The following is a 24,096-nucleotide window of genomic DNA, read 5'->3' as shown; positions in this document are numbered from 1 at the left end:
CAGTGAAGGCTGTGGCGCTGCGACCACGGCCAGATTGTGTCATTGTTTGGGTCCACCTTAGGTTGTATTGGTCTTGAGCTAAAGCAGCTGCCCTGGATTGTGTCATTCTAAGGGGGGGGGGGTCCATGAAAGGGAAAGTAAGGGACAGTAGAATGTGTTTCGGAAAAAAAAAATGAGGGAGGAAAAAACTGAGAGAGTGGCCATCGCTTAGATCAGGGGGATTTTTGTTTCCGTTGGAGTTTAATATCCTCTTGTATAGGCCTCGGCCAATCAATATTGAATAAATAAATAAATAAAATAATCAAGGGGTGCTCGGGTCAAGGTCGCCGTAAGAGCATCATGGGCCCCTGGGCAAAGCGTTTTTTTTATCTCCTACCTATGTGGCTAGAAATTGCCGCCTACCATTTTACATGCTTACTCTCGAAAATTTTAACCAGACATCATTTTCACGAAACCCCTCTGCACTTGATGTGCAAGACGACACTGCCCACGTCCTTTTCCTCGTATGGGCAAACGGAGCATGTAAGGGCCGAAAATATATCTGCCTCTCGTACTTCAGGCACAGCCCACATTTCCTTCTCTCTCCCTGCGTACGCCTTTGCCTAAATTCTATACAAGAGGCCCCAAAAATTGATATTTGCTCATGGTCCAAACTGAGAAACAGGCAATGAAAGAGAGACACAGAACCTGGCACTGCCTTGGGTAAGTGTTAATTGAAAACGCTGCTTTATATATATATATATAGAATAAAAATAAATTTGAAAATACAACCTCTAAATTAAAGTTTACTGTGGGATTGGATCGTGGTATGATAATGAATGGTAATTATGTGTGAACAACCTCACGCGTGATCAATGGATTGAAGGAGGAAGAGGGGACAATCGTATCTCACGGTCCGTTTCTATTCATCGCCGACCAATCGCCGCGCCTTCGATAACGATGATGGAGGGATGGTATCGTGTTGTTGTTGTAATTCGTTTAATTATCTTTTCCCACCCAGCAAGAAAGGGAAGAAACATTTTGAACATCGTAATCAGGTGACACAATCGTTGACGTCCTTGTCGTTAGTTGACTCCGGTCACGTGGGAGCGACTCTGTTCGGGTACACGATGATCAATTTCTTTTCTTTCGATACCTGTATCGACTCGCCCACAGTGAATCGACCAGCGACGCCATCGAGTCCACACGTAATTGTCGAGGCACTTTCGATAATTATTTATTGTTGTTCTAATTATGCGCTTCTGCTGTTTTTTTCCTAGCTATAAATAACACTTAACTGCTATTATGGAGATATTTACTGGATTTCTTCCCCCCCCCCACTCCTCTCTCAACAACGTGATAATTAACTTGATCAACGAAAAAAAAACTTCAAGAAATCGGTCACATAATCAGCATGATATTCTGAATTAGGTATCTTTAACCGGTTGCTGGCAATCACTGAAGTGTTTTCGATTTTTTACTTCACTTGTAAGAGAAATTGACACTCCAATTATATATAAACACCTCATTCAATTAGCATTGGAGGATTCGCGGCGTCGTGAAAAATTGTGTTTAAGTCACGTCAGAGTTATAGGTGCTCTTTTTCTGATGATTGGCATAGACCAGTGGTACGAAAACTTTTCGGGCCAGAAACTTGCGTGACCATATGACTTCTGTTTTACCTGACATTTTCGTAATTTCGAACGTCTCACTATTTTTATAAAATCTCCCGCGTTTTCTCTCTTATTTTCAATGAGGCTTACTTGAAATAAACAATTAAGAATTTTTTTCATGTCATAATTATCATAAGATAATTTATATCAATTAATTTTGGTCATATGTAAACAAACATATTTGTCAAACATATACGTTTTGTTTGGTGAATAACACAAATTTTTACCCATTGTATTTTGTGGAAGCTCCCTACTGCACGCCATCGGCGATTTTTCAACAATTTTAGCGATAGTTGGCTAATGTGTAAAAAAAACAACTAAATTTCATTTTTAACTAATCAGAATCTTTTTGTTGCGAATAAATGCTCTTAAACTCATTTTATTTTGGTACTAACAAGGCCAATCCAGAAGAGTTGCGAACAACAGCATAAATTTGGCGGCGACTGATGATTAAATGTCTCCTCTCAATATAACGATAAGTCCTCTACAACGATATTTTATCTTCGTCCGAAAAGCATATAATATCTACTATATATCGTTATATAATACCTCAATTATTAATGTTCAATAATAATTATTATTGTTATTTTTGTCTTTTAACGATATTCTACGGTATTTTTTACCACTAAATATAGAAAAGTATCCAAATAACCTTTAGTATTCAAATACGTCATTCATGTTGCAAGGGTTTGCTTAGTTATTAAAATTGAAAAAAAAACCACTTTTTATACGAGCATCACGTCCTCAAACACCTAATTAGAAAGTTGTTGCCCTATTTCTCTTGATGCCAAAAAAGAAAAAATCCACGTTACTAAGTGCAATGTTCACTGAAATGCTTGAATTAAAAAAAAAAAGGAAAAAAATTGGGAAAAAAACAGGATAAAAGGCGGGTAAAACGCGTTTTACCTCCCATTTTTCCCCCAACTTCCCAAATCAGCTTCTAGAAAAATCACCGAAGCTTAACAAGAGCAAATTACTCTTAGGTACTTAACGTATTTTCAAAATTATAAACGGAATATTGCAAATGTCTTTCGCCACCGAAATCAGTTTGAGATCGATCTGATAATACGATATTTTTATATATTGTATCATTCCATCGCCGAAGACGATTTCTTAGTCGATTTTTCGAGACATTCTTGTCTATGACACGTAAAAAATTCACTGACGGTTTCAAGATTAAAGACTATCTCGATGCTGTCGATTTGCTCGTTTGGTTTCAATTTCTTTTTTTTCCTTCCTCTTTGCGTACGTCTCAGATATTTACGCTCGAATACGCACCATAACGATCATGCATACATCTCTCGCCGTAAATGGATGTTAGACTACGATATTCAATATTTAAAAGGAAAAAAAAAGAGGGGTGGGGGGAGAGAATAGATAAATATTCAACTATATAACCTCAAATACTCGTGTATAATCAGAACGAAATTTCTCACATTAAATTACAGCTTTTAGGACGATATCCAACTTGAAATATACATATAATACATCTCGATTCGGAAGACATCAAAAGGAGAGAATGAATCGAAAACGAGATGAAATCTCTTTTCGTATGAAATTAAACGACGTATAAATAGAATACATCCTGGAAAAGGTCCGATTTTTCCGACCGATAACACAGAAAAAAAAAAAAAAAATGGACGTCTTCTCGGTGTTGTAGATCGAGAAGGGGGGGGGGGAAGGGGTTACCCCCAACATTTCTTTTTACTTATTTTGTGCCTGCCATGAACTTTGGCGGTCGGGTTTGAATAATAATAACAATAAAAAGAGCTGCAGAGTCTGGCAGAAGCAGCTCATAAACATGCTAAAAAGGAACAGGTTCGTGCCTATAAAAACCGGTTATTAATGGAGATTGTGAGTTATTGGTTCCAGGCAAATGCGACGTTTCGCTAATTTGACAGTGTTTTCCCAATAGCCCTCTTATTATTAGTCCGGCAACATTACCTGAGACTTCTCTCTCTTTTATTTCAGATTTCGTTTTCAATTGGTGAAAAGAAAAAGTCTTCATTCTCTCTGGTTTTTTTTTTCTTTTCTCTCTGCCGCGTTACGGTTATATTTAATTAATGACACTCAAACTGTGACTGTTGCTCCGACGGACGTGTAGTCATCGCAGTTTGTATTTCGATGTTCGCGTGGGCGGAAGCGGAGCCTCCCATTTCTGCCCATCTATCTATCCATGGACCACACACGCAAGCAAGAAAAGGATCGTGGCTGGGATCCGTCACGACAAAAAGTTTCTTTTGACTCTTTTCCCTTTTCTTCTCGTCTGAGGTCGATTCCGTGCGGCAATTAACGACCGCGCTCTTTATTAATCGTCGGTTTCATTTCAGTTCTAATGGGCAGTAAGATGTTGGAACTCGTCGAGATTGAAATATTTAATCAAAGTTGGAAGAAGAAAATAAAAACAGAAACAGTATAAATATGTAAGTGTTTTGATTCACTTTGAATACAAGCACATTGCAAAAGGAGCGGATATTATGGAATAGTCGGGTAATATGGATTACGGGGTTTACTCTGCTTTCAGGTCGCAAAATGGAACGGTGATAAACTACTTCAAGATGTCCCCATGCTGAGCCGCAACTAGATACTTTGTCAGTCGGCACCCTGGACACCTCACCCGCCAGTTCCTCCCCCCCCCCACCCCCCAGTTACGGCCCTGTGCTCTACAGTAAATGGTGTTCCACCTTTAGAAGACTGCGGACGAGATTTGAAAATGTATCGCGGGCTATCTAATCAAGTGATTTGGAACAGCATCGCAGGTTACTTGAGTGATTTGTAAATGTGCCGCGGGCCGCTGGAGTTATCTATCTGGAACTGTGCCGCGAACCACTTGTGTTATCTGGAATTGTGCCGCGAGTATTTTAAGCGATATAAAACTGCATTGTGGGCTGCTTAATGGCTCTGGAACTGTGCCACAGGTCACTCAAATAATCTACGAGTGTACTGCAGTTCACTAAAGTGATCTAGGTATGTACTGCATGCCACCTCATTGATTGAAAATGTGTCGCAGGCCTTTTAAGTGATCAGGAGCAGTGCCGCAGCCCACTGAATTGATCTGTAAATGTGCCGCGGATCTCTTAAGTGATCTATGAATGAGCCACGAGCCTCCTGAGTAATCTGGAACTTTACCGCGAGTATTTTAAATGAAATTTTGGAGTATTTTCTTAATCATTATTACGGTATTGCTGAATTGTTGAGCGAGTATTTTGAAGGTGAACAACGTTTTTTTTTTAATTTGGGGAACATTCTTTCAGAAGGGTGAACACACAGGATTACAAGTGCCTGACAATCCTCCAGCTAAGATTTGTATGAAACGTTGGAAAGCCGACAAAAGTTACTGTGTGAATTAAATATAGAACGTTGTTTTTTATCTCTAAAAAAACCACCGAATTTCTGTCATGGACACTTTTTCAGCAAAAGTTGAACAAGAACCGCAAATCGTCAGCAAACAAAAAAAAAAAAAAAATTCTGCTGACCCATCCCCAAATTAGAAGTATCCAATGTTGAAAGAATCTGTTGACAAGCCTGCAGTAAAAGGGCGGGGGCGGGGGGGGGGCAGGAAATGGAGGCTTCTTCTTGAATTGCTAGGTAGATTTTTGACGTGGTAAGAATGAACGTTGCACTTATCGTGTATATTATCATTGCCACCGTGACACCATGTGACTTGTGTGTGGGTGTATATTTTATTATAAACCCAACATATTTCATTCAGAAAATACAGGGAATTTGGAGCTTAAATATTGTAGAATACGGAATGTTGGCAATTTTCACCAAAAACTTGATTGAAAGACGGCGAAATCACCAGTTATTGCTCATAAATTATTAATTAAAGGGTAATGAAGAATTTACTGGAAATTGCAATGTAGTCCACGGGTAAAAAACTTAGAACACAACAAATATCTTCAGATGAATATTTATATTTATACGTCATTATCATAATATAATTTACAAGTGATGAAAATTATCTTCATTCATAATTTCAATAGAGAATGCCGCTTGAAATATGCTTCGTTGAAAAAAAAAACAACAGAAAATAGTACAAAAAAGTGAGAATGACCAAAAACACGGGAATATCACTAAAAATACGGGACATTCCTGTGTAATATGGTCAAATATGAATTGTTTCAGACATTATGCTGGTACGTCAATCACTGGCCTTTCTTCTCAGTGTGAAACCACGGGTTGTTTTATCTTGATTAACAGTAATCCAGGGAAGTGGGAGGGGAAACAAGAGATCAGATGAAACGGGACTATTTTGACCTAAGGATGAATCGGGAAAGGACGAAACGGTACCTAGCCCGAACTGGCAGTTCGAAGCATCTACCCTACCGATATGGCCCCCACAAAGGCAGAGCCGACGACCCTATCTTGTCCCGGCCCTGTGGCCCGGAACAATTGTCATCACGTTTTTGTTTTTTCATGCTATAACTTCACTATAGATGGGCCCGTGAGATGGCTGGCTTAGGGGCCACCAAAGATCCCAGTCTGGGGGAGGGCCCTTTTCCAGGATGTGGAGGCCATGCTGCTAGCCAGGCCATGCCTACCAATTATTGTATTTACTCTCTAAAATCATAGGATAAATCGGATTGGCCCAATGCATTGAGACAGGGACAACCTTGCAGATAATTTTTATCATAGGTGTTTTGGTTTTGTTTTTAATTTGAAAACAAAAGTGTGAAGGGGGAAGAATTAGGGATCTCTCTCTCTCTCTCGGAAAGAGAGGCTTGGTTGCTAGACGTCTCATACGCATGAAATTCAAGGACGTCCCCATGTATCAATTGTATATTAGGGAATTATTGGGGAAAGGGGAGGGACCTTGAGCATTCGAATGCCGATGCCTATGCGCAACACATTGTACATAAAATGAGCTTCTGTTGATGCGCGTACATGATTTGCATCATGATTATCGAATTTGTTCGGAAAACCAGAACGATTTTGCTAAAAAGGTGACAAAACAAGAATTTTTATGGGAATTAGAAGGTAGCCACAAAAGATGTGTTGAAGGTGCTATATCTTGTAAGAGCGAGACGTATGGTCTGCATGTTAGATTTCTCAAGCGCATGCGAATATTAAAAACATTTTTTTATAGTGTCACGGCTCAGGAAAAGGTTGGCCACCCCTGCGTTAGAAATAATTTCTGTGGTCAGATGGCAAGATGTTACGTCACTTTTCCCAAAAAAATGAGTTGTTCACATTCTGGTGTCTCGTTCGTCAAAATTTTGTAAGGTGACAAAATTTCGTCCATCTCTTTCGGTTTATGAGGCACCAACGGAGGCAAATTGCAATAAGTCAAAAAGCCACAGTATCACATTCTTGCAAAATATTGTTTACAAATTTGCCCTCGTAAAATTTTGAAAAAGTGACTTATTACATTTTGCCATGTGTGCGCACAGTACGTATTGCTTATTCCGAAAGTATAGGTCATATAAGTTCCAGGTGAACATTAGTGCTCCCCGGTGAGCTTATCAAAAAAGTGCTCCGCGAGCTAAAAAAGTTAGAGAACCACTGCTCAATGGAATTTCCAACGAATGAGTACATGTTGAAGTGTATGTGTTGTGAACCTAACGTGAGGCTTGTTTCTGTGTATAATGTTTGTTACAGTGCTTCGATCTACCATCTATTTTCCGAACGATGAGTGAAGTGTAATGATTGAATATTTGTACCGTTGTAGGCGCTTCCGGTTTAAAAATGAAATGCTGATACAGTATTATGAGGTGTGCTTTCTTAATGCAAAAGTAATTTTGTAAAAAAAAGGAAGTGGCTCCAAATCCAAAAATTTCGTTCGCTCTATGTCCTAGAGAAATACGTAATTGATTAATAAAAGGAATGCGCTTCAATGTCATATATTATAAGGAGGAAAACGTCTCTTGTGAAAAGTGCTTTCTTTATCTCATAGAAACGAAACAAAAACCACGTAAATAATGAAAACCAAAGTTTCTTGAATAAATGGGACGTGGGGGGGGGGGGGGCGGTTGAACACTCCTCTCTCTCTATGAAAGTTCTTTGGAGTTACAACATCCTTATAAATAGCAGCTGACCATTAGACGACTGACTGCGTGCCTGTAAACACTTCACATAATGACGCTCAGTGATGAGGGGTTCAACAGTTTCGCTGCAGCAAGAAAAGAAAAAAAAAATTGTTATGCCTCCACAACGAGAGAACCACTTAAATCGCTCATAATACGAGGCACATATAAAAAAAAACATGGAATAAAAGACGAAGAATGCACATTATCGAGCTAATGTAAGTAATGACCGGAGTATAATTACTGCGAAATGTAATCGGAGGGGAACAATCTACCGATAAAGAGCCTTGCATTATGTTATATGAAGATGTACAGGGTGGTCATAAAATAACTTTGCCGATATACCAGCCTTAGCGGCCGCAATAATCAACGAATGCGAATAAAATTTGAGATATAGGTGTTTCTAAGTATGCGCTCGAGAATGAAGAGAAAAAAGGAAACCTCTGTCGTAGTTACGGTTACAGCGACAAAATTTCTTAAAATTCAAATGGCAACACCAACTTTTATGTATTGTTAATTGATCGGCGCCACGAAAAACCATAAATGGCGTTGGAACGGTATCTTTAGGCGTTTTGCCCCAAGGGTGGGGGGAGTGATAGGATTCGGGGCTCTAGTCCTGGGTCCCGAGACGATTCTTATCATTTTATTCTTTTCCAGACTATAAATTCGCTGTAAAAGGGTTTGGGAAGAATCAGGGAGCCCATTAAAGATCCTAGTCGGGGGTCCTGCAGCAGTGGGCGGGGGGGGGGCATGCCTGTAGAACCATAAACGCCGGCGCACGATGCAGACAAAGAAAGAAGCTCTCACCAAGGGGGTTGATGCACTAACTTCTCTGTGGGGAAATTCCAGCGGCAGTAATGTGATAGCATTGATCGTTTCCTCGTGTTTCTTTGTCTGCCTCAAGGTGCCGTCGTTTATCATGATACAGGTACCGTTGCAACGAAATTTATTAACATTATACAACGCACAAAAGTGAGTGTTCCCATTTGAATTTTTCTAAATTTTATTTCTGTATCCGCAACCGCGAGAGCTAGGTGTTTGTTTTTCTATATATATATATACTCATGCTCTAAAACATCTATATCTTAAATTTCATTCGCATTTGTTGATTCCTGCCGCAGCTAGGGGCTAGTATATCGGCTAAGTTATTGCATGATCACCCTGTATGTTCTTCGTTGTTTTAAGACACAGATTATTTTGCGGCTGAAATCAGAGTGGAAAATGGACGGACATTGAATGAACAGAAAAGCCGGTCGATTGACATTTTCGCCGGCGAAAATCTACCTCAGGAATTATAAGACCTTTAATTACGATTCCCGAAACTGGTTTTCGCAATTGTACAAAGACATTATGTCCGTAAAACGTTGATCTGTCACTCATTAAGATATTAACGCGGTCATAACGGTAATACCGATGGAATGCAAATAACTTAATTTCTTCGCGTTATACGCTATTAATAATTCATGCGCGTATCGACATTAAAAACACGATTTCACGCGCAACGGGGCGAAATTCCATGTGTGTGTGCCCGTATAAATTCACTCCGAGTAGTCGAATTGATACCTAAGCCTTGAGGGGGAACTCCGCTATCTGGATGGAGAGATCTCTGGAAGACATTACCAAAAAGACAACATTTCTTACGAAAGTGTTAAACTGATTACAGTGAAAGAAAAGACGGAAGAGAGAGGGAAAAAAAACCCAAAACTTAACAGGTAATTTCTGAGAACATCAATAAAACTACTTCCAACAGCAACTTGCATAATAATAACAACAACAACATTTGCAAACTCGCGCTGACAGCATAAACAGGAATGATAAAAAGAAAGGCCGTTTCATTTTCTTAGGCCCATTTATTTATGGTGCAACATTCCAGCGGCATCGCCCTTGTCGCCTACCAAACAGAATAACCAAAGACAGCAGCCATTATTTTCTACAGACTTGAGGAGGAGGAACCGAGACTTTCTTCACATTTTTGATGGGGTCAAATCTCGGAACAATAAACAATAAATAACAATCTTGCCGATTTTGTTATTTTTCTTTACGTTAGTGCCATTATGTAAAACAGAAACACTTTTGCGTAATACTCGGAAGGGAACGTTCGGTTTTCTTCTACTATAATGAGTACTGCATGAAGGGTGGCCATGTCACAACATCCGCATTTCCCAGGACATTTCGGCAAATTTGCGGTCCCACTGCCCCGAATTTTATTTTTCTCGAGGAAGTATGGTCAGCCTAACTGCGAATATTTTCTCGCGTTTTCAATTTTTTCCCGCCTGCCCTAAGCTGGGAATCTTCTCAGATTGCAAGCACCGAAGCACTCAAAAGTGCCCAATGTCTTGATCGCAACTGAACTATCCCAATTAGTTAGATTCAATACTTCACATTATGTTGTGATGCTTAGTTTAAGAAAACTTGCCGTATCTGTGCTATTCTTCTGATGACCATACATAGCAAACAAGGGAGGCTGGAGAAAAAAATCTCTACCAGTGCGAAACCTATTTTTGGCGCCTCCCGAGTACGTTTTTTTCGGTCAGCAAAGCTTTTTTTTGCCCTTGCAAATCGGCACTCCTCCTAGAGTGGTACCCCTTGCACCCACACGGCCCAAGAGTCGCTCTTGGTAGTACACAAATGCAAATAGTGAGAAAGTACTTTTCGTATTAATTCCTTATTTCTGAAATTTGATTATACCATGGGCGGGGACTAGAATTTGCCCTTCTAAAAATATAGGAGGAGAGTAGAAGAGACGCGCTTAGCATAGGATTTCACCATTTTCACACTTCACTCAAAACTAACTAATGAGTCAGCCTGGGGTTTCAAGGAGCTATAGCTATAGCAAATTTCCTCGGAACATGAACTGGGCCGTGTTTCGGTTGGTCAACCGTAACCGATTGCTGTTCCCTATCTTGGTTTTTTTTACGATTTCTGATGTATCATTTGAAGCGGCAAAACTTGTTTTTCTGTTCAAAAATGAACGACGAGACCACACTTCTTTACAGGTACCTGGCGTATTCCCATACGGGGGATTCGTTAACATTTCAAGTTCTCGGAACTGTCATTGGATCTCGAGGAGTTTCAGTGGCACTTAAAGTAGTAGACCCACATCAGTTGGTAATGGCTGACTCAATTACTATTTTCAATATAATTTTGTCTGAAAAATATTTCACGACAAAAATGGTCAATCTTGTGATACTCTCTAGTGTAAGGGTGCTCAACCTTTTATAGAGTGTGGGCCATTTAATTGGTTTGGAAATGTGTCGCGGGCCACTTCAGTTATATGGAAATGTGCCGCGAGTGACTCGGGTGATCTGAAATTGTGTCACGGGTCACTTAAGTGATCTGGAAATGTGTCGCGGAACACTTAAGCGATCTGTAAATGTGCTGCGAGCCGCTCAAGTGATTAGAAATGTTCTTGCGTCACTTAAGTGATCTGCATATGTGCCGTTTGTGTAGTTTAAATGATCTGGGTATGTGCCGTTTGTAGCTTAAATGATCTGGAAATGTGCCGCGAACCACTGAAGTAATCTGGAAATGTGCCGCGAACCACTGAAGTAATCTGGAAATGTGCCGCGAACCACTGAAGTAATCTGGAAAAGTGATATGATAATCTTTCGTGGAGAACTTAAGTGGTTTGGTTATTTGTTGCGGGCCACATCAGATGACTCCGAAGGCTATATTTGGCCCGCGGGCCATGGGGTGAGTATGTATGCTTTTGTGCCAAGGCAAGTTTTGGAATAACTGGTTTAACGGAACGACAGTTTTCATAATTAGCAATATCTGCGTTTATGAAGATAAAAACAAAAGAAAATTGTTTTCAGAGACATCACATCCAAGCATTCGTTGAAGTATTGAAACTTCTCCAATCAGTCACTCACTCTTTTCCGGGTCTAGGTCAATTCGTCGCGATCAACTTGTCGCACGACAATTCGTCGCAATCAATTTGTCGCAGCGTCAATTCGTCGTGCTACAAACTCGTCGCGGTACAAATTTGTCGCAGAGTCAGTTCGTCGCGGTACAAATTTGTCGCAGAGTCAGTTCGTCGCGGTGAAAATTTGTCGCAGACTCATTTCGTCGCGGTACAAATTTGTCGCAGAGTCAGTTCGTCGCGGTACAAATTTGTCGCAGAATCAGTTCGTCGCGGTACGAATTTGTCGCAGAATCAGTTCGTCGCGGTACAAATTTGTCGCAGAGTCAGTACGCCGATCAAATAAATTTTCAAAATTAAATTTTCACCGTATAAGCCGCACTCCCGCTTTCTGGCGGGATCTCCATTTCTCGCAGCGAGGGGCGTTGGGCGAACACACCAAGATGATAAATTACGATAAAATAAATTTTCAAAATTAAATTTTCACCGTATAAGCCGCACTCCCGCTTTCTGGCGGGAACTCCATTTCTCACAGCGAGTGGCGTTGGGCGAACACACCAAGATGATAAATTACGATAAAATAAATTTTCAAAATTAAATTTTCACCGTATAAGCCGCACTCCCGCTTTCTGGCGGGATCTCCATTTCTCACAGCGAGTGGCGTTGGGCGAACACACCAAGATGATAAATTACGATAAAATAAATTTTCAAAATTAAATTTTCACCGTATAAGCCGCACTCCCGCTTTCTGGCGGGATCTCCATTTCTCGCAGCGAGTGGCGTTGGGCGAACCATAGACTTAAGATATAAATAGACCGCGCACGCTATTCATAAAACTTGTCGAACGTGAAGAAAAGATGAGCAGTATTGTCGGGGAAAGAACAGGTTCTGCGCTATTACATTTGGCGCGTTTTCGCAGAAGCTAGGATGTTGCTGTAACGAAATTTGACTCAATTCGATCAAGTTGATGAAAACTTTCCTTCATTTTTTCAATGAATTTCACTCATTTTTATGTGAAATATTTAGGGAGTATCAGATTTGAAAAAATAAATTCTATAAAATAAACAAATATTGGAAAACGGAATTTATTTATTTTCCATTAAGTGATAATTCTTAATAATTTCTTAACACATGGGTTTTTAAATTTTAATTGAATATATAATATTTGAAGGAAGTGAATATAAACAGTATAAATTTCATGAAATAAATTTTTTTGGCACAGTTTTTAATAGCTTTCTAAATATCTATACACACACAGGAAACAAAATATTGTATACAACAAATATATAATGTTTATGTTACTGTAAATTTGATAAATCCGTAGTGCGCGTTATCTTCAGAAATTATGCATAATAGTTGGTAAATATATGCATAATTACCAATATTTTTAGTAAGTTTGATGAATTTCGTAGCATTTATCACTTTTTACGAATGAATCGAATAATTCTCAAAATGAAGTTAGTAAGTTTAATGAATATGGAAAATATCCATGCTGAAATATCACTTTATTTCAACAACTTAGTTCTGTCCGTATGAGATGCGTGCACTACACATATTTCGCCATAAAAATTAAATTAATAATAAATGCGAAGATAGAGAGAGATTTTTTTTCATCGGCTTAGTTCATGTTGGCTTTTGCTGTATTTATCAGCATATGCAAACATAACCGTTACGAAGAGGGGTAAAAATACTATTATTTTTAGAGGTTGTTATGCATTTTTATGCAAAACTGCAATTGTCTAGAGGGGGGGGGGAAGTTTTCCTCACATTCTATTTAAATAGAATATTTTTCATAAATTTCTCCATCTGAAAAGCATATTTTCTTCCAAGTTGAGCAAAACTCGAATGAACTCACTAGCTCGCCAAATCTCGCCAAATCTTGCGGAGACGTATATTTCAGTTAAAACTTCATAAAACTCACAATTTCAATCATTTATTGCCAAAAATTCTATTAAAACATTTAATAATGATTCATGCCATTTGAATTTTACCAAAACTTGGAACTTTAATTGAATTAAATCCAAAATGGAGTCGTTAGAAACTGAGATTACGTCAGAAATCCATTGCATCGTCAATTTAATATTCCAATTTTTAATTTATAAGAAGGGGAATAAGCAAAAAAGTATTCCTTTGTGAAAGGATAATGTTCCTCCTTTCCTAAACCGTTCAGAACATCCGAAAGCTGCACACGTGGTGACCATTCTAATGAAAAATAAGACAGCACTTGGAGATCGTCATACGAACAGCCATAAGGAAAGCATTGCCAGCGAGATTCCCTGACCAGCCTTTCGACCGGAATCACGTGACTCCGGATCTTTGCTTCACATTGTAACCCCTCGCGCGCACTCTATAGTATTATTACTCTGTGGGGCGAACACACCAAGATGATAAATTACGATAAAATAAATTTTCAAAATTAAATTTTCACCGTATAAGCCGCACTCCCGCTTTCTGGCGGGATCTCCATTTCTCACAGCGAGGGGTGTTGCGGGAACACACCAAGATGATAAATTAGGATCAATGCCCATCCCAAAGCACAATTTGCCTAAGGGGTCATTCAAGTATTACGTCAGGATCGGGGAGGGAGTTTCGGATTTGTTGACTTTTGATGGCGGGGGGGGGGGGGGGGTTGAAGGTCGCTTACGTCATCAACCACCCCTTTTTGAAGATATGAAATATTCTAAGCTTCTGGTGAAATTTTGCTGACGGGGGAGGGGATGGGGGTCAGTGTTTTGCTGATTTTTGCTGACAAGGGGGAGGGGGTCAAAAATGGCTGAAAATCTGCTCACGTAATACTTGAATGGCCCTAATTCACTATTGAATATGTATCTGCCATGTAGGGAATACATCTTTGAGGAATTTTTTACCGACAATATATCTAAGGCTAGCATTACACTATGAAAGTGTTCTAAAAGTCCTTTTATAAAACTTGAAAAATTCAACCAATAAGATTATCGGTTGCATTTGCTCGAATGTAACCTATGAACTTTATTGGTTGGATTTTTTGAGTTTTTAACTTGAGCAACTTATCCGGTGCAAATTAAATTTTGAAAATGTATGTGATCGCAATTTATCATCTCGGTGTGCGCCCCAACTCCCCTCGCTACGAGTAATGCAAATCTCGAGAGAAAGCGACAAGTGTGGCTTATCCGGTGAAAATGAAATATTAATTAAATTAAATTATTAATTATTTCAGGTTCTTGTGGAGATACTGTAGTGGTTAATGTTGGTGGGAGTCTCGATTCCACATGGGACAGATACAAGTTTACACTTAAAGACAGCCTCCGCTGTACTGTAATTTGGGGAATATCATAAACACCGACATTTTTTTACAGAATTTTAAAATTTTATCATAGAAAAAATGATTTTTTTAACATTTACAATAATTAAATAATAAAACATTAATATCAATTGTAATTTTAATTTCGATGTAATTTCGATGATTTTTTTCGAAATGACAAAAAAAAAAATTTAGTAAACTGTGTGCATTTCTTGATGGAAAAAAACTTTTCTTCATGTTTATTTTTTCACGTATGAGACAAAAAAACCTACATACAGATCGCGTGACGAGTTGACTCTGCGATAAATTGACGTCCCGACGAATTGGTTACACGACAAATTGTCACTGCGACGAATTTGTACCGCGACGAATTGGCTCTGCGACGAATTTGTACCGCGACGAATTGGCTCTGCGACGAATTTGTACCGCGACGAATTTGTATCGCGACGAATTTGTACCGCGACGAATTTGTATCGCGACGAATTGGCTCTGCGACGAATTTGTACCGCGACGAATTTGTATCGCGACGAATTTGTACCGCGACGAATTTGTATCGCGACGAATTGGCTCTGCGACGAATTTGTACCGCGACGAATTTGTATCGCGACGAATTTGTACCGCGACGAATTTGTATCGCGACGAATTGGCTCTGCGACGAATTTGTACCGCGACGAATTGGCACTGCGACAAATTGATGCGCGACGAGTTGAGCGCGACAAGTTGATTGCGACAAATTGACCGGCTACGCTCTTTTCCAACCAACGAGCCCTATAACGTTATTCGTGTCTAAAAGATAGCGGCGGCCCATCGAGGCGCCAACAGATGCTGACACGTCTCGAATATGCTGCACTGCTAAGTGAAATTCCATCATCTTAGAGATTCAAGTCATCCGCTTAAATTGTTAGTCGCTCATTTGATGACGAAGCACGAGCTCGTGGTCGGTCATCTTGACGGACGCGAAGGAATTCACCAACAGGGATGCAATTTCAAGGCAATGGACTCCATGTGTGTGCGAATTCTTTCTTATCCTTATTCTTTGTTGTTATTATTATTTTAATTTTCACGCAGCTGCTTCTTCTCGTCCGTATATTAATGCTTCATCGGCGATAATAATAATAATAAAAAGTCTTTTGTGCATTTTACGAAACGCATATCTAATTAAATCTTTCCACTTCATTTCTTCCAAAAAGGGAAATAATAAAAAAATAATAATAATGGCAAAACTGAAAAGAACGTCGAACAACACTTCATTAGCATTCGTCCTGCATTCTGTTCTTTCATTAAAAAAAATAATAATAATACAGGGGGGGGGTGCATGATTCTGGGTGCTTATAGAATTATTTCAACCCTTTCGTGACCCACTGGGGGCAGATGAAAAGAGTGTGCGGTTTGGTTCGGGCTAACCTCCATTTCGGCTATATAATACGTTTTTTTTCTCCTAGTTTTTCTAAAGACCTGATAGGAAAAACTTTTCTTTTTCCTTTCTTACTTTCGAAAGCTGTTATCCAGTTTTAATGGTTTAGGTCATTACGACGAAGAAGCCGGCATACCAAATGCACCACCCACAGGTAGCGAAGTAAAGAAGCGGATATTCTTATACATATAAATCCCCACACACACATCCAGCATCTTTTACTGACGATCCACCGAAAGCTACACACCCAATCGGTGGTACAAGGCATCCATCTATTTATACGTGGGAGTAGAGAGAGACGGAGATATATCTATAAAAGCGAAAGAAAAAGGTAATGGCTCCGTTCGGTAATTGAGGTTCTCACAAATCATCGAAAATATTATTAAACGCTTTCTCCCTCCACCACTTTTTCTTACCTTGCCCTTTTTTTAACGTTTGATGGCTCTTTGCAGATGAAATCCAACTATTCTTGCGAAGGATAGAAGGTTCTCATCGTTACGATCAGTTCGTTAACGATGGCGCGAAACGACTTCCTCTTCCGGTGTACTGTGTGTGCCAGATAAGTACTTTTTTATTGTCATTCGGACACATCCGTGTTCCATAGTATCATCATTATTATTATGAGATCTGGACACTAAGATATAGCTCCCGAAAGCTTAGAGTTATCTCGGTAACGAGGAGGTTGTAAGTATCGTAAACCACTAGTTCCGCGAGCCCTGAATAGAAAAACGCTAGTGAGAGAAACAATGTGCCTTAAATCACCGGTTTGGACATTCGCTGTGTTTCTTTCACCATCGTATCATAATGCACAATGGAGCTTGCTTACATGACAAAATAAAACGTAATGATCGTTATATGTTGAATGGAGGGAAAGGATGCAGAAACGGCAGAAAATTTTAAATTCAAATTGCTTAGAGAAGAAAGCTTTTCCGTGACCAGCGACGACGGAGACGAATTTAGCGATGATAAAACGCAATTGACTCTACAAGAAGAATTCTGATCAAGGTTGTCCGACCGCAGTTCTCTTTTACAGAAACCAATCACGTGATTATTATTATTATTTTATACTGTTGCGAGAGAGGGTCATTTTTTACATTTGCTCGTGTGCGTGCAATGTTTAAAAAACACATTTTTCTTCGGCAAACGAACAGGACAAAAGAAAATCCCCGCATTTACCGTAACAATATTGCTATCGAACACGGAAAGCTTGACCAAGAACAACATGCAATATCATACCGCTCAGGTATTTACTTCATACATAAATATGATTAAACCACCGGATGAATCACGTTTCTTGCTGTGTCTTCATGTACGTTGAATCACAATCTGAGTATAATTCAAGGTTATCCAAAAGTAACGCAATCCGTTATGAAATATTTAGTTTTCAAAATTCTACTGATTGTAAATGAGGAGTTTATTTTCAACGGGGAACATTCCCACAATCATTAAATTTGCAGTAAAAATAAAAAAACCTTTTCTTTCTCCGGAATTGGCTGCTTTACAAAAGGGGGAAAATACCCCAACAGGTAGCATACGCGATTGGTATTATAACAATAAGTAGTATTAGAATAAATGGTATTATATAAGTGTTAATATAAGAATATTTAAATATTATGTTTCTTGAACAACATTCAAGAGAGTTATCTATATTTATATTTCAGAAATGTTGTTCAGTTTTGGAAGAATATTGATGCTATTGTTTTGATTAGAATTGGAGCTGGTCAAGTCTGAAAATTTTTTTAATTTCCACACGCTAACTGTTGATTTCAAAAGGTTTCACCTAACCAAGGAAGGTATCCTTACTACTATCTCGTGAGTGACATAAAAAACACGATCATTCTACAGCAGAACCTCCCATAACAAACACTCTTTTTGCATCGACGGGACTTAATGTATTTTACTATCCATTAACGGTCACTTCGTTAGCGGACAAAATTTTCGATCCCATGGGTGTCCGTTATCGAGAGGTTCTATTGTAAAATGTGACTTTCAAAGCGCTTCTGGAAAATGTGCCGTTTTGAAAAAAAATCCCTCATCGCCAGTAGGACAACTCCTTTGTTACGTTCCCCTTTTGAACGAAAAATACCGAAGTGATTGAACAAGTTGGATATGCTCTCTTTTGGTAGAAACAACCAATTTTACATTGTAATTTGTACCAAAAATATTCTCATTGGAAATAACCCTGTTGCATAATCTGACAGAACTCATAACAAAGATTCAGGAATTGCAGAAAAATGCATTTCGAAAAAAAAAAGTGCAAATGTTCTCTTTTGAAAATAAGCTCCTCAAATGGTAACACACTGTACTGTCCGAAAGGGAATATATCTTTTTGATATACTGATATTCTCAAAAGCTCTTAGTCTCATATGTATCAAGATGTTTTTTTTTCTTCAAGAAGCAAAGAATGTTATGTGATTGAGCAATATTTTCAAATTTCCTCATTTGAGGCCATTTTTGAGGCATTCAATAATGAATTTCCTAATGTTTCTGCACCCAACAATTATCCGATTAGTGTGTATCATGTTTCCGGAAACTGGAGATGTTGGAGACCGGAAAAAAATAAGCGTCCGTCTCTATTAAGCCAGCTAGATTTCGAAAAAAATTGTAAACTCGCCTTCAAAGCGGGTGAGAAATCTAGCATCACAGATGGATTTGTCATATCCTCTTCACATCCGAGCCAAAACTGACAGTTAAAAAACCCGTTTTTTTATTGATTTGTATTTATTGTGTAAAAATGCCATTTAAAAAAGAAAAAACAAATTAACTAATTAATTTAGGTCGATATATTTACTAAGACCATTTGAGCTCGGTACACATATGTATACCTCAGGACTCAACTTGAAAAAAGGAATCATTATAAAATCATTTAAAACCGTTAAAAAGAAGAATCTCTGGAGCGATATAGGGTACGGGAGTGTCCACAGAACCCTCAAGATATTGAAGTTGATCTTGTTTGAGTTATTAAGGGCCGTATTCACCGACATGGTTTAAACCTGTAGTTACAATTTTTGGATAAGAGATCAACATAGATTGGTTAAAACCTTGAATTTAACCAATCCGCGTTGATCTCTTATCAAAAAATTGTGGCTATGGCTTAAACCATGTCTGTGAATACCGCCCTCAGGAATTTAAACTCGGGAATAGAAATTAATTTTGATTCAGAGCTGACGACTCTCAGAAAGTACAGAGAGCCAACAGGCAGTTACATGCAGTCGGTGTAGTCAACATTCTGTATCAGAAATTTGAAAATCAGAAATTTTTAAAATCAGCATCTTGGACCAGAAAAATTGAAGTCCGTCTTCAATTTTTGGTTCTCCCACAACCATTCAGAATCATTGTACGTCCTGGTCTAATTAACCCATCAGAGTATTAGATGATCAAGCGAAAATTCTTTGAGAATGAATGAGAATTCTTGAAATGGAATATCGCTGTTTCGAATGATTAATAAAGACCAATATTTATAGGTGGGCGTGGTAGCCCAGGTCGATAAGATACTCGCCCAAAGTACCAAAGGATGTTTAGAGGTTTTGCGAGTTCGATACCCGGTTTGTCCTTGTCAAAAAACTTTCCTGAGACAGGGGTATAACAAAAACGGCGACATAACCGCAGAAAAAATTGCTACCGCCGGGAATCCCCCATCGAGAGGTTAGCGCACCAACCTCTCGATGAGTATAATTAAATCAAGCCCGCGTTCGGAATCGGCAATATATTGTAGGTCGCAGTCTAAAATTAGCCCTTGTGTGCAGAAAATGACCGTGGTGCGACAAAAATGATTAAATGATATTTATAGGTCTCACGTGGTGTTTCGTTGAAGCAGTTGGCTAAAATTTACGACGAAAAAATGCGTACACATACTGTATATTGGCCTTTCAAGCACTCAGACAACATTTTATCATCACAAGAGAGAAAGAAGAACCGCTGAGGTAATATCTAGGCTTAAAGAGCATCAGTCCCATTTTTACATAAAAATCTCATTCCATTGAAACATGTTTCAAATGCTAATGGGATATAAGCCGAGTATAAACATAAATATACTACTGTATATACGTATAACCGAGATCACCTTTGCTTTCCTTTAATGGCCATCAAGTATACGGAAGAAGAAGAATATATTACACTGCAGATAGCCTGAAAATCGCTTCCAATAAAAGAAGAAAGAACAGAGAGACAGAGAGCCAACATGCTGACGTAATATGAAAACATGCGCGGATAATATTTTAACCTTGCGAGATAAAATTTATTTTGTGCCTCCTTTTTTTTAAGTGATGAGATTTTTCAAATGATGGAAAAAAACTGAAATTTTCTAATATGTTCTTGTTTTCGCTGGCATTTCTAGTTTGCATTGATTGACTTTCTTTCGTATTACAGCCAGGTGCGGATCCAGGGAGATGTGTCAGGACCAGTGTTGCCGACCTGGTCATTTTCCCCAACTAGATCTGGTCTTTTTTCGGCCGGTAGGAAAAATGATGGATAAAATTAATCCTGGTTGTTCAAGCCCAGTTTCTAATTGTTTTTGATGAAGAATCTAGTTGGAAAATGTTTTGACTGTTATCAACACTAGTCGGGAGGGGTGACTCGCTGTGTAGGTTCATTGGATCATCCCGTATTTCACGGGATCGATGAATTTTCCCTTATTATTCGACTCTTGGTAGGGGCGATCGCGATCATCTCTTCTGGATCAGGCATTTTCAGCTGCGAATTAAACTGATTCAGACATCTTCAGCTTCGAATAGAGTGCAGGCAGGCATCTTCAGTTGCGGATGAAACCGATTCAGGCATCTTCAGTTGCGGATGAAACCGATTCAGGCATCTTCAGTTGCGGATGAAACCGATTCAGGCATCTTCAGTTGCGGATGAAATCGATTCAGACATCTTCAGCTTCGAATGAAGTGGAGGCAAACATCTTTACTTTTGAATGAAGCGGAAGCAAGTATATTCAGCTGTGAATGGAGTAAGGGCAGGCATCTTCAGACGAGAATGAAGCCGAAGCAGATGCCTTTAGCTGTAAATAGAGTGGTGGTATACATCATCAGCTGTGAATGGAGCGGTGGTAGACATCATCAGCTATGAATGGAGCGGTGGTAGACATCATCAGCTGCGAAGGAAACCGATGCTGACACATTCAGCTGCGAAGGGAGCAGAATCAGACAGCGAATGGAGCAAGAGCAGGCGTGGATCTAAAGTGATGAGTCGAGGGGGGATTTTACGGGACAAACAAATTTGTCAATATTATTTAGCTCTTGGGAGAGACAATCGCAACCCCCCCCCCCCCCCCCTTGGATCTACGTCGAATTCCAGCGGCAACTATGGGAAACGCTGTTTCTAAAAAATGGGGAAAAAATAAGCACTGTGCATAAGTGGTTTGGAAATTTGATATAAACAAATAGTTACTCACCATCAGGTGGTGGTCTACGGCTGCTCAGTTCGGCACTAGTTCGAGTCCAGCTGAACTTCAAGTCCCAAGACGTCCAATACGTGCTAACGAGAGTCGTGATCTGTCCGGCAAGGAGTGCCGCTTGCACGAGCACAAACAGGAACGCCAATAGCTTCATTTTTCGCGAGAAACACCAGAGGTCTCGTGCTCTAAATACAGTCAGTGGATAACACTTTGAAAGATTTAATGGAAGCAAATGTTGTGAAGAAAGGCGAACATCACCGGAACGGAATTTTATTTTTTTTCCCTCGTGTAATTCCCACCTCCTTTCAATCAAATTTCGGAAGGTAGTGCCGACAACATTTCAATGTCAAGGAAAGTTCTGCAAGAGTAAGCACCACCACCACCACCGCCGTTTAATGCTTTCGCAGTGTATCTTCAGGTGACTATTAGACTCGAAAAAGTAACATTTTTGATTCCGATTTCATAAGAGGGCTTCTGGTGCACAGGCCGTAATTACGTTCCCTACCTTCTCTTCACAGCTCAGGAACGTCTTCTTTTTTTATTATTTTATTTTGTTCTCTGGTAAGATTGGAGGGTGGACCCCTGTTCTATTCTGTGTGTACATGCGGTACCCCCTTTGTAACGGTTGAGCGGTAATTTGTCAACTGATGCAACAAGAATGCGGACCTCTATCTTCGAAGCAGAAGAAAGAAAAAGTTTCTGAAACAGTGGTCAACACCTGCTCTGCAACTTTTCAAAGTTCACTCGTTCGCATGATGAGTGTGTTTTTGAAGCAAATGCCGTAATCATTTTCTTTTCTTATTTCTCTCCCTTTTTCTTAGCTTTCAAGTCTCCTGTAACTTCAGAGCACTTCTTATTGTCTCGTCTCTCTCTCTCTCTCTTGAAAAGTTTTTCTGATTTTTCTCTTCTATTTATTTTTTTCCAAACACAAAACTTCTCAGAAGAACCGCCAATCTTTATTCTCCTTGAAATGAAAGAGAAAAAAAAAATTATGCACACAACACATACATATAATCTTCGAAACATCGAACTGTTTATTTTCTTCCATATGGTTTTATCTATAAAAGTATTGCTCTTGTTAGGGATTTATCAGGGAATCTCGAAGATTTCTGTAAACACACACACATATTGGGTACGAAAGTCGGTTCACCAAATGAAAATGACTTCATATATAAGTGGGTTGACTTATATAACGAGTAATCCCAATGCCCTAGTTATGCTGACAGAGACGTGTAAAAAAAAAGTGATATTTATAGGCGAGACAACGTTAAAAGTGGTTGCGTTATAACGAAGTCTTACGGTAGTTCGTATTTTCTGCGAATAGCGTCGAATGCTCTGCAGACAGTGGCGTCGGAGTTGGGGAGTGCTCGAGTACCCACTCACGATCATTTTTAGCACGGGTCCTAGCACCCCGGAATTGATCCCGAATCAAAATATCCTGCATGAAGCTGAAGACGAGCATCCACGGGTACGAAACGCTTCTGACGCCTTTGTCTGCAGAGCTAATTTTGCAGGAACAATGTGCAGTCTTTCTATCCCTGTATGTTCAGAACAGAACTAAATATCGACTATTTTATTCAGTTTTTGTAAGCAAAAAAATTCTGATGATTAGAATGTGTGGAATATCATAATCACTTTGTGCCTGATTAGAACAACACAAGCGTGTGAGAACTAACTCCATTTTCAAGATGAAACTTTGGGCCCTCCGGAAATATCAGGTCTGAGTCGCAGCCTTAAGTTTTTTTCGTACGGTGGGCAACTGGTATTTCGGGGAGGGAGAGGTAGGGACTATAGTGATAGAACTTAACCATGTTTTCACAAGTATCAGTCAGTCTCTCACATTCAACGTTTTCATCAAGGCATTTTTATTCCGACCTGTCTGCATTGTTCCTTGTGGTCCAGCATCTGGTGGAGCCTCTTTAGTGTCGATACCATTAAAAACAGCTGCATGGTAAATATATGCAGTCACATATCCACAGATACTGTTATTATTGCGAAAATCCCCTTTTTGAAAAAAAAATTGATAGCAAACCCAGGGCCGTCTTAAGAGTATCGTGGGCCACCCCCCTGGGTCAACTGATTTTTCTGAGGCCCTACCAAACAAATTCTCGAAAATTTCAACCACATCTCATTTTTGTGAGGCCCCCGGACCGTGCCCGGGTGGGCCCATGCCTTAAGATGACACTGGGAAAACCCCCCTTCTGTGCATAAAAAAAAAGTTATTGAATTCTCAAAAGGGAAAAACAATGAATGATACTTGCCTTTTATGAAAATTACAGAATATGAAGGTTGTGTGTGTGTGTGTGTGGGGGGGGGGGCGGAGATGAGCGGTCACAATGTATATTTAGTGTTATAAGGGGACGTCGCGTCGAAGGTGCGTCTCTTTTCCGTGAGGTGGCGGAATATCCATTAGCACTTAATATTGGAGGGGTGTCCAATTAAAGCACGAAGCTACGGAGCTTAA

General features: G+C 39.4%; 1 protein-coding gene across 1 annotated transcript in view; it reads right to left on the bottom strand.

Annotated features, from left to right (window-relative positions):
- LOC149086449 (uncharacterized) overlaps positions 1 to 24,096 on the bottom strand; it is a 60,797-nt gene that overhangs the window by 27,314 nt on the left and 9,387 nt on the right. The window contains exon 2 of the mRNA XM_089255562.1: positions 21,630 to 22,596. Coding sequence (XP_089111688.1) covers positions 21,630 to 21,786 — 157 coding nt within the window. The 5' untranslated portion in view covers positions 21,787 to 22,596. The remainder of the gene's footprint in view (positions 1 to 21,629; positions 22,597 to 24,096) is intronic.

The sequence above is a fragment of the Pholcus phalangioides genome, unplaced genomic scaffold (assembly GCF_987345545.1).
Source record: "Pholcus phalangioides strain wild (caught in Gottingen) unplaced genomic scaffold, Ppha-v1.0 ptg000004l_1, whole genome shotgun sequence".
Taxonomy (NCBI): domain Eukaryota; kingdom Metazoa; phylum Arthropoda; class Arachnida; order Araneae; family Pholcidae; genus Pholcus; species Pholcus phalangioides.
This window is presented reverse-complemented; position numbering and strand designations above follow the sequence as displayed.